Raw genomic sequence first — 12,171 nt, 5'->3', positions numbered from 1 at the left:
ATTGGAATGGAAGACACCAGTGCAGAAATTCAAATCGTGCAGGATCCCTTGCATAACCTTTCACTGTGTGTTAACTGGAGCTGTGTTAATTGGAGCTATTTTCCATTGCAACTCCAACCTGTCTGGAGAGAATAGTATCTGTCATCCTCTATAGTAGAAGTGGAGAAAGTAAAGTCGGCCCTTCTTATACATGGATTTTTTATACACGGATTCAAGCATCCACGGTTTGACAATGTTCCAAAAAAGTATAAATTTCAAATATCAAGCCTAGATTTTCCATTTTTTATAAGGGACACCATTTTGCTGTGTCATTATATTTAATGGGACTTGAGCATCCAGGGATTTTGTTATTGACAGAGGATCTTGGAACCAAACCCCAGCGTATAACAAGGGTCTACTGTATGCTATCATTTGAACCCCTGATTTCCCGTATTGGTATTTCCCATATTGGTATTTTGAAAACCTGACAACTATAGCCAAGAGTTTTTTGCCAAAAGGACATGACCCAGAAATCCACTTTTGGGTCAAGTCGTTTCCTGTTGGGGGAAAAAGGCCTCTCCTGAGGCTAAACGGTTTTGATTAAATTTCTCTTTACAACCCCTAAGATACAATTGGAAGCTATTATTATTATTAGAACAATTGGAGAAATTTATAAGATCATAAAAATTATATTTCTAATTTATAAAAATTATAAAATGCTAAAACATCCCTGGGGCTATGTTGCCCCCAAGTCAAACTTCTTCACCTTTGCTCTAGAATATGGCAAACCTCTATAAAATCAAGATGAACTCTCTCCTGATTCTACTGTCCTCCAGATTGCTGTAGGATTAATGAGATATCATCAGCAATGAGACACAGTCTTTCAGAGCTAAGCACTCTTAAGTCCTTTTGGTTTCAAGGGGAAAAGAAATTGAGTAAGTCCTTGAATTTCCTGCACTGAAATCTATGGGAGTTAAGAGAGCTTAGTTTTGGGTGGATTGGGCCTGGATTAATTGTTTTACCAGGGCCAGTGCTGCAAGGGATATGCAGTTACTCTGAGGACAGACCTTCTTTGTTCAGACAACAGTGCTTTTAAAGCAGATCATTCATTATCTGAATTTTTTTCATTGTTTCTCTTTTCTTTTATGTTTTTGTTTCTTAACTCGTCAACGGTATCCATCCCTCATTGCATGTGTCAGTGTCCAAAGGTCCTCACAGAGGTAACTAATTCATTAGGTTCACCTAATGAACGGGATAAATCCCTTATCCCATCCTGGAGTGCTTTAACCTTGAACCCGTTTGCTCTAACCTGATGCTTAACATCTGCTTTGGAAGTGCTGCTGTGGTGTTCCTCCCCATCCCATGCTTAGTTAACCTAGGAATACGCATAATTCTTTTGAAGGCAGTGGCATATGGTTCGGTGTGTGAAATTGGCATTGCTTTTGACATGGTGAGCTTACCTACTTTCTTTGAGTGGAGATCTTTCTTTAGGCGTTGCTCTTTCACTTGTACAGAGCCATCAATTTATATAGAAGCAGGGGTTTCAAAGGGTGGTCCTTAGACTGCATGTCAACCCCTCCAGACGCCGTGAAACACCCTCTTCCTGCCCCAGATGTCTTTCTTGGACGTTTCCAGGAGGACCAATTTATCTTTCAAAGAGATTGCATCCCCTCATTACCCTTGTAAGATTGAAACAACAAAAAAGCACTGGGTTTTCAGAATCAGAAACAGGCTTTTGTAAATTATTGGTATTTTTGGCAGTTAAGCTCCTGAGAGGATTGCAGGGGCAGACAATGGGCTTCTCCACCCGCTGCATTTGCCCATTGCATGCTTTAGAGCAGGATTAGGCAACTGCAGAGGTGAAGGTGGCCAATTTTTGCCTCCAGGCCTTCGTGGCAGCCCACATTGACCTGCCCAGAGTGATCAGAAATGATGTTCTTTCATTTTCACTTTTGAATTTGGCCAATTTTCAGCCATTTCTGTCTGGCTACATCTCCATAGCCAAACATGAAATGATTATATCATTCACCAAGACCTCAGCAAGATCCCTGTGGACCTAATCATTTTGTATCTGGCTACGTCAGCATAGCCAGCTGGTTCTACAATCCCCCACTGCTCTCACCAAACACAGAAGCAAGCTTCAGCAGTTCTACAGTAGATCTTGGGTTTGGTGAATGGCCAGATGTAGCAGAGTTTCGCAGGTGGAACTGCTGGGCAACATTACACCCTATAGCAGTGGTTCTCAACCTGTGGGTTGCGACCCCTTTGGGGCTCAAATATGCAGATACGCCCACATACGAGTACCCAGTGTGATGACATCATCGTGGCAACCCCATTACATATACTCCGTATAAATACAGGTGTATGTGACAGGGTTGGCACCATAATGTACTTATTCGAACCAGTCACACATATTGTTGGGGGTCACCATAACATGAGGAATTGTATTAAAAAGTTGTGGCATTAGGAAGGTTGAGAACCACTGCCCTATAGGATTGTGGCCAGTGTTTCCAAGTTTTGGACTAATGCATAGCATTTGGCTTTGTGGGTATGGGGCCCTCTTAGCCTAGGATGGGGAAAGTATGGTCTGTGGGCCACATATGGCTTGAGGGCCCTTCTGATGGTGCTCAAGACCTTCAGAGCCCCACCATTTATTTCAAAAATAAAAAGTGTGACCCTAATGCCCTGTGAGATGTGGCTGGGAGGCAGTTTGGGCACATTTCATTTCCAAGGCTGTTTTAGACCCAGAAGAATACTATTTTCCAACAGGAAATTACTAAGAAGTTCTCTTCCAGGTCACTTACTATTGGGAAGAGATCCTCTCCTGGGCCTAAAATGGTGCAGAGAGAGTCATAAAATGTGATGAAAGTTTCCCCCATGCCTTGTAAAGGAACAGAATTTAGGGGCAATACATTTTTTTTTCCAGAAAAAAAAATTAAGGTGTGAGACAGGGGTGCTGACCCTTAAGGTTGCCTAGTTGGGGCAAGGCTCGCCCTAAGCCACAACAGTTGCCCACCGTTACATTAGCACTCACAACAGTTAAGATGAGTTAAAAGAGAAAATGGCGAACTGCACATTGGATCCTGTTTTAGAGGAAGAATCAGATAAAGCCCCTACTTATTTATCTTCTCTCTGACAACATGGAAGGCAGAAGGAAGGGCTAAAATGAGTTTGCATTGGTTTTGCAGTTGGGTGGGAGTCAGTTAATGTGTGAATTTAGCAGATAGAGCCAAAGCTGATGAAATGTTTCTAAAATTAGAGTCCATGATAACAGCTTTACAAGTTCTTGGAGTTTATTGAGATTTTTTTTCTTTTAATGCTCCAGTTGATGAAATTAGATGCTCGTGGAAACGAATGCAGCATTTTTAATTTTCAAACCAAGAACCTACAGTGGGGATTCTATTCAAAGAGCCACCTGGATAGGCCTAGAACTGTTCTTGAGTGAAACCTGTTTGGGTTCTCTCCCACTCTGGATGATGAATCCCTCCATTAAACAGCATACACATTGCCAGTTTGGGTCATATACAAGATAAACAAAGTCCAGTATACTGTTCCCCAGATGGTGCAGCCAGGATAGAGTTGGACTGGAAAGCAAGGATCTAACTGTATGGTAGGGATCATGTAACTTTCCACATATTTTTGGACAGAAGTCCCTTCAGCTCCAGCTATCAGAGCCTGCGGTGAGAATGGCGGGAATTGTAAAAAAATGTCTTGGGAGTGTGTGTATATATGATTCTCATCTTTGGTTTTATTAGTTGCTAGTCTTACATATAGTAGACCCAATAAATCAATGGCATTTGCATAACAGTAGATTGAAGTGGTCTGCTTAGAAGGACCTAATTATCCTGAAGGCATCAGATCCCACCTAATCTTGGAAGCTAAGCAGGGTCAGTCCTGGTTAGTACATAAATGGTGGACCCCTAAGGAAGACCAAATACTTAAGGATGATGCTATTCAAAGTGGCGGTTCCTAGACCAGTGTTGGTCCCTCAGCAATTGGCTACCAGTCCCTGGTGGGTTTCCAAGAAAGAAAGATACAGTTGAGCCCAGTGGGCACAAATATGGCACTGGTCCCTGGCACATTGCTATTATTATTATTATTATTATTATTATTATTTTAAAAATTGTTGGTCCCTATATGAGACAGCATGAGAAGTCCTGCTATAGGCTATAGGAAGGCAGCAGCAAATTCCTTGGCAAAGGAAATGCATACATGGCATCAGCATAAGTCAACAGGTGACTTGAAGGCACATACACAGAGCTTGCAGGGAATAGCACTTGGGTTTTGCAAAAGTGGATGTCTTGAGTGAGGGGCTATTTTTTTGCCCTGTAAGCCACATAGTGCATCTGGGCATACCAGAAATGATAGTTGCCATTTTTGACTGCATTCCAGTTTTATATATATTTGGGGAATTATTTTAGATAAAGGCAAACCACTTTATGTTCTGGTTTAGCCAGTTTGGCACAGTGTCCAGATGAAAAAAAAATGCCCCCAAACTTAATTTTTTGTGGGAGGAGGGAGGAACTACTTCAGGTTGCTACAGAAGTAGGGCTCAGGGTCTCCATATGACCCACAAGCTGCTCCTTCCGCACCCCTGAAAACAAGGACCCTCTCCCCACCCGTCCAGCTGCTTTCATAAGGAAATGGCAAAAGAGGAGGTTCAACCTATTCCTTTGAAAGGCGCTGAGGCATCATTGCAGTGACCTTATGCCTGCATGAGGAAGTGAGCCTGATGTTCCAAAAAGTGGCTGATGTGAGAATTAGTTTAATGAAATCTGACCTTGGTGTCCAGCCGGTTGGCAGAGGTTTCCCCAGACAACCAATAAATAAGGTATTACTCTATCATCATCCATTTGGGTGAGACTCAAGTGAAATGAGCCTTTATCATGCTGTCTCTTTTTGAACTTATTGCTGAGGAGGTGTGTGTGTGTGTGTGTGTGTGTGTGTGTGTGTGTGTTGGTATGAAAGAAATTTGGCATACCAGTCTCTTCCCTAAAACACCATCTTCTTGAGTTAGTAAAAGGCGAAGGGATCATGTAGCATCTTTGAAACTAACAGTAGCTTTTGCAGAATTAAATCTACTTCATCAGATGCGTATACTGCCAACTTCTTTCTATCCATTAGTCTCAAAGGTGCTACAAGATCTCTTTGCATATTGATCCAGTCTAATACAGTTGTCTCTTTAAATTGAGATGGGTCACCCAACTTGATTGTTTTAAGAAGCCTGAACTTTCCCAAGAAGCCAGATTGATGAAACTGAGACTGTTATATTGTGGCCATATCATGAGATGACACTACTCATTAGAAAGGCCGATGGAGCAAGTTAGGGCTTAGCCAACAGATAAATGGGTTTTGGAGTCCTTATTAGCTTTATGCCCAAACATTTACAGCTGCCCTTGTATTGAGAAAGAGTCTATTTGTATTAGTGACCCTGTTTGATTATTTTTGCATTAGCTTGGCAATTTGATGCTGGGAAAGTATATGAAGGCTGGGAATGGACTGGAGGAGTGAATTTTCCTGTTACTAACCAATGTCTACAATTCTCATAACTATGAAGGGGAAGATGGGTCATGCTTGTGCTTGGTTTTCTTTGTTTGCTTCTGAACTACAGTCGGCCCTTCTTATACACGGATTTTTTATACACGGATTCAAGCATACACGGTTTGAAAATGTTCCAAAAAAGTATAAATTTACCTTGATGTTCCATTTTTTATTAGGGACACCATTTTGCTATGTCATTATATTTAATGGGACTTGAGCATACACAGATTTTGTTATACACGGGGGATCTTGGAACCAAACCCCAGCGTATAACAAGGATCCACTGTATATAAGTCCATCTTCCATTGGCATTGGTTTGAGGGGGTGCTCCCCAACCCAAGTGCCCCACATACTAGTGTTGCAGAGTTTGATTGCTAGTCTGAGTAGAATTAGTTTTGGGACTCAGTTCTAACAGAAGGAGATGATGGACCCCATCAACAAAAGGACTGGAATGCTTTTCTGCTGTGTACCATCTGCTGCATCATTTACCACTTATAAATCTTATGGTATTGGAGTGATGTGTGTTAGTGTTTTGAACCATAAGAACTCTTCTAGAAACCCAAAACAACACCTAGTTCCAGAACAGGATAGTCAACAATACTTAGTAAAGTGGGAGGCAGTAGGAAAAGGGGAGAACCACATTACAGGTAGATTGACTCCATCAATGAAGCCACGCTGAGTTTGCAAAACCTGAAAAGGCCTTTTGATGGCAAGGTGTCTTGGAGATCTCTCATTCATAGGGTCACCATAAGTCAAAGTCAAAGCCAACTTAATGGCAGCTGACAACAACTGCAACAGATTACAAATCCCATGATTCCAAAGCATAGCACCATGGTAGTTCATGGATATTTCCTCAGTCTGCTCTTTTAAACCTTATTCTATAGTGCCCAGTAAAGTTGGGTGCTTAACAAATGAACACATCTTCAGTATATTCATGCTTTGTACTAAATGCGCCCTGAATTTTCATTCTTAGACATGGCTGAGCAAAGTGTGTCAAGCTGGTAATGTTTACTCTTTTCCCTTGCTCTGAATATTTGCTTAATGATGCATTAGCATGTAGAAAAAGAGTTTTTACAACCTCAGAGTTGTAAAAATGGTTGACATTTGTTTTGGGGGTGAAGGAAAGCAGAGAAATAGGAGGGAGAAGTGTAGGGGAAGAGGTTCAGTTATGGTTTTAACACAGGGCCACCATGTCCTTCCCATCTAGCACCAGAAAAGTTGTTCTTTCAACTATCATCCTCTCCCTTCCTTCCTTCCCTCCTTCTCTCTTTTTCTTTTTTTAAGCCAGTGGTTCCCAACTTTGGTCCTCCAAATGTTTTGGACTTAAGTTTCCATAATTCCTGAATGTTGTCCAAGTTGGCTGGGGCTTCTGAGATCTGAAGCCCAAAACAAATTGAGGACCAAAGGTTGGGAACTACTCCTTTAGGTGTTTGCAAAGCTCTTCCTGAATCTTGATACTTCCAGTTTTATCTATGTGGATGTTTCCCCCCTTTCTTCATTCCTTCCAGAGTCGTTGGGAAAGCCAGCAGGATGTATCGCAAGCATCAGCACTTTCCAACAAGTCCAGACCAAATCTCTTGGCCTCTCCTCAGCAGAATGGTTCTACCGATCCAGGTAAAATACAAAAATAAATAAACATCTCAAGCTTCATGGCAGGCGATGGGCAGGGAGTGCTCCCTCGGTTATCCTGTCCCATGAATTCAGAAATTAGAGAGAAAACCTTTTTAGCTATAACACCCCCTGCCTGTATGCAGAGGTTCAAAGCTTGCAACAAGGTCTTCTCAGTGGCATCACCAGTTATGGAATTTTCTTCCCTGGAGGTTAGAATGGTGCCAACTTTGGTCAGTTTTGAGAAAACAATTATGCTCTTACAGGATATTGAATTTATGAATTTACAAGAAATAAGCAGATCAGTGGAGATACCTCATCCGCAGGATCATCATGAGTCAAAAGCAACTCAACCACCTTGAGTTTCTCTTGACTCATGGCGACCCTGTGAATGAGGCAACAACAACAACAACAAAGGATTTTGATTCATTGACCCTAAAGGTACCAGATCCATCTCATTTTGGAAGCTAAGCAGGGGAAGACCCAGTTAGTGCTTAGATGGGAGACCAATGAATCCCAGGTGCTGTAGGCTATATTTCAGAGGAAGGAACTGGCAAAACTACTTCTGAGTACTATATTTCTTGTCTAAGCAAACCCTAGGAAATTAACGAGGTCACCATAAGTTGCCCTTTGGACCAACTCAAGCACTTTTCAAAGGCACATAGAGCGCATTACAGTAATGCAAACGGGATGTAACCAAGCCATCTACTACCATAGCCAGATCTAACTAGCCTAGGGTCTTGAGAATGATTTAAGGGGTTTTTCAATATCATCACAAGTGTTCAGTGGGCAGAGTATGGAAACACTCTGCATTAAATTGTTGTTGTTCCCAGGACTTGGTAGCCTAGCTGCTGCTTACTTGAATCCCGTGAAGTCTTTTGTGCCTCAGATGCCAAAGCTACTTAAATCTCTGTTTCCTGTTAGAGATGAGAAAAAGGGAAGGCAAACATCTCCACTTGTACAGCAGGTAAATGTGAATTGTTTATTTGGGGGTGGGGGGGTGGGGGCTTGAATGGAGAAAAATAAAGAGCTTGTTTCTAAGAGAAGACTTCAAATGGACTCCTGAGGATGAGGACAAGCAAAGTGTTTTCCGGTGGATTCATCCTTTATTTGCCAAACGCCAATGAAAAACAGCAAATTTGGATGCGATGAGTGTGGAAATTCTCAAGAAGTCTCATACATAAAACTTCAGCTCATACTGTTTGCTTTCCATAATTCTCCTAAACTTGAGTTTTTGACACTGATCTCAGTTTTGGAAGCTGCTAAGTTTCAGAGCTTTAAAGACAACCAGAATGATGTGGTGGGCCTCCTCCCAACTCTACGCACATGTGCCAGATAATGTTCCCCATTATAATTTTATCAGTGAGAATTAATATTTAATTTCCAGTATCTTTCCAAATTGGACTTCATTTTTCATTAGTCATAAAACACCTTTGCATCGTACAGTCCCTGTTGCCACTAAATAAATGTTTGTAAGTTAATTTAGCAGTATTATGCTGCAGTTATGTCCAATAAATAGTCAGTTAAATGCACAAAAAGTACCAACACAAGATGGGGAGCAGTTGTGTAATAAACGACCCTGATGTTTCTGCTTTTTGGGATTTATTCATTTATTTACTCAGAAAACTCCAAAGTGCAAAACTCTAGAGCAAAAACACTTTTTCATCAAGAAAATGGTGTGTGAATCCATCCCCTAATTATAAATATCAAGGGTGTTGAAAATGTCGACAAGTAGACATGTGTGATCTGTACAACTAGAAAAGGGGCAGACATGACTTTGGGACAGTATATTGTACTCTATGGCAGACTGGGGTTGTGTTGGATGACCCTTGGGGTCTCTTCCAACTCTAGGTGTCTGTTATTCTTTGAGGCAGGACTGCTGTGTTACTAGTATTTTGTGGTGTAGCTTTGGTAGGGGCCGAAGTCTTCCATGGGGAGATAGAGATAGACATGGCCCCCATATCTATGTTTTTGTAGTTGCCTACGGCTGTTCTATGCTATTTAACATCCTAAAAACATAGGCTCAAAAGGGCAACATGTTTTAAAAAAACACCTTAGAATTTTATTCATTGTATGCCTTGTCCAAGAAAGAGCGAGGCACCGCCAAAGAATGGCATTTCAGTATCTTTTATTCTATTAAATTGTAAAGGTTAGCTTTTAAAAGTATCTATTTGAGCTGAATATTAAGTACATACAATAACCATTTCATGATGCTGGAAAAGCACAATCAAAGCAGTTGAAAGCTCCAGTTGCTCAATATTAATTATGACTCTTCTTCCTGATAGACAGAATTTAGTTCTGAACTAACCTTGAAGAAATGATAATGGCAAGGCACTGCACAAAAAGGCCTTCAGCTCTTGAAACAAAAGTGTAAATCCTTTGGCAGAAGGGTAGGATACAAATTTAGCAAATATGTGGCTTGATACCGTATTTTTATACATCGGCCTAGCAAGCTAAGAGCAATCTCAGAATCTTAAAAATACTTCCTATTTTTCAAGATGGTTTTAATTTACAAGAATTAACTAAAGGTATTTCTCAGTTAACGAAGTTGGTATGTTCCTGGGCCTTACTTCTTTAACAGAAACTTTGGTACCAGAGGCATAAATAACATGGAAAGAGTAGGTTCTTACGCTACAAAAAAGAAGAGTAGCTAAATGAATTTCTACCAGTTTTCCCTCACAATATGCCCATGTGAAATGAAACCACCAGGTGAGGGAAGCCATGCACAATTAAACAAAAACATTTGGAATCTTGCCCTCACCTGAAATACTGGGCACCACAATTCAAGAAGGATTTTGAGAAGCTGGAGCGTGTCCAAAAGAAGATGACCAAAATGCTGAAAGGTCTGGAAACCAACAAGCTCTATGAGGAGTGGCTTATGGAGCTGGGTCTGTTTAGCCTGGGGAATGGAAGGTTAAGAAGGGACATGTTGTTCTTGCGTGACTTCAAGTCGTTTCCGACTTCTGGCAACCCTAAGGCTTTCTTGGGGCTTTCTTGGGGCTTTCTTGGCAAGATTTGTTCACAGGACATTTGCCATTGCCAGTGGGTTTCCATGGCTGAGAGGGGAATCAAACCTTGGTCTCCAGAGTCATGCTCAAACTATTACGCATGTTTAAATATTTGAAGGGATGTCATATAGAAGAAGAGACCAGCATGGCATAGTAATTTGAGTGTTGGACTACAGGGTTCGATTCCCAGCTAGTTTATAAAAACCCACTTGGACAAAGCACATTCCCTCAGCCGCAGGGAAAGGCAATGACAAACTTTCTCTGAACAACTCTTGCCATGAAAACCCCATGAAAGGTTCTCTGTAAGTCAGAAACGACTTGAAGGCACACAAAAACACAGGAAAGAAGCAGCAAGCTTCAAAGAAACTATCTGGGCTTGCATCTACAGTGCAGAAATAATGCAGTTTGACACTGCTTTAGCCACCATGGCTCCATGCTGTGGAATTCTATTATTTGTAGGCTTTTGAGATATTTAGGCTTTTCTGTCAGAGTTCTGGTGCAACAGCAAACTACATATCCCAGGATTCCATAGGATGGAGCCTTGGGAATTAAAGTGCTGTCAAACTGCATTAATTCTGCAGTGTGGCAGCAGCCTAGCTCAGCCTTCAATTCTTAGCAGGTTTCTGAAGAAGCAAAACCCAGTGAAATTTGACATTCTGTGTCACTTTTACCCCTTATCCTTGACCACTGAATATCTATATATTTTAAATACATCTCTCTCTTAATTCTGCTTAATTTACACTCTGCTGTTGGGCTAAAATTAGAACTCCAGGCCATCTAAACTACAATAAATTTCACATGAAATGTAATAAAACACAGCCATATCAGTTAAAGCACATGGGTTGAAAAGCATGCACCGGAGCAGTGGGCAGCCTTAGGGGCAATTTAAATGTAGCTGTTTTTAGGTATTTAAATATCCAAAGTACTGTCCTGTAGATAATGGTAGGAGATTGAGAGTCCACCTCAACATTAGGAGGAACTTCCTGACAGTAAAGGCTGTTCAACAGTGGAAGACACTGCCTTGGAGAGTGGTGGCGTTTCCCTCTTTGGAGGTCTTTAAACAGAGGCTGGATGGCCATCTGTTGGGGATGCTTTGATTGAGAGTTCCTGCATGGCAGATTGGGGTTGGACTGGATGGCCCTTGGAGTCTCTTCCAACTCTACGATTCTATGATTCTACTGCTCCAGAGTATAGCAACTGAATGAACAGATCCAGATTACAAGAAAGGATATTCTAACTAAAACTGGAAGAACGTCCTAATGGTAACAGCTGTTGAACAGTGGAATAGACTACCTTGGAAGGTTGTGGAGTCTCTTTCATTAGGAATTTTTAAACAGAGGTTAAATGGCCAGCATTCTAGGATTGTCTAGACTTTTGATAAGTTAGCCTTTGAGTCCCTTCCAGTTTTGTTGTTCCAAGCAACCACATGGTAGGAATTCCTGCACATCATTTTCTCATTTGGGTTGGACCCTTTTTTAAATAATGTTGCAGCAGTCGTTTGTTTTGAGCAGGGAAGGTTTATGACAAGAAGAACATTCCAGTGTCAAAAGTTGCTTGATTTGTGATGTGGATTGTAGCACTGCTGCTCAAAGTTGTGTCCCAAGGGTTAGTGCCAATCCTTGGAAAATTTCCAAGAAAAGAAAAGAAATAGTTTTAGCCAATAGCCACAACTATGATACTAGTCCTTGGCCCACTGGAGAGAGAGAGAGAAATTGCCAGTGCCCCACATCAGATAGATTGAAATGCACTGGATTATAGCACAATGCACAAGATGACTTACAAACAGCCATGATGTGATCATTGTAATGTGGCTGAGAGAAAGGTCCATTTGGAGCATTTGTAAGACCATCAAAGTGAAGGTGCTCGCATTCATGGTGACCTGTTTGATCTTGTAACTAGGCTTTCAAATGGTCCAGCTCTTCTTTATGTCTCTTGTGACTTCCCCCTGGGGTGCATACTCGGGTATCTCACAGACATTCTCCCACTTCTACTATATGTTTCTGTAGACGTCTTGGAGGAGCAGATCCACTGACTA

General features: G+C 41.4%; 1 protein-coding gene across 2 annotated transcripts in view; it reads left to right on the top strand.

The window, feature by feature from the left end:
- The window catches only part of LOC149310352 (kinesin-like protein KIF13B), a 198,115-nt gene that overhangs the window by 163,975 nt on the left and 21,969 nt on the right, over positions 1–12,171 (top strand). The window contains exons 36-38 of one of the 2 annotated variants that reach the window (XM_089528787.1): positions 1,179–1,199; positions 7,029–7,134; positions 7,962–8,095. In XM_089528787.1, the coding sequence (XP_089384913.1) occupies positions 1,179–1,199; positions 7,029–7,134; positions 7,962–8,095 (261 nt within the window). The remainder of the gene's footprint in view (positions 1–1,178; positions 1,200–7,028; positions 7,135–7,961; positions 8,096–12,171) is intronic. The other variant, XM_089528788.1, reaches the window with a different exon arrangement.

This window comes from Sceloporus occidentalis, unplaced genomic scaffold, assembly GCF_023333645.1.
Source record: "Sceloporus occidentalis isolate IW3139 unplaced genomic scaffold, rSceOcc1.0.p SCAF_6, whole genome shotgun sequence".
NCBI classification, from domain to species: Eukaryota; Metazoa; Chordata; class Lepidosauria; order Squamata; family Phrynosomatidae; genus Sceloporus; species Sceloporus occidentalis.
This window is presented reverse-complemented; position numbering and strand designations above follow the sequence as displayed.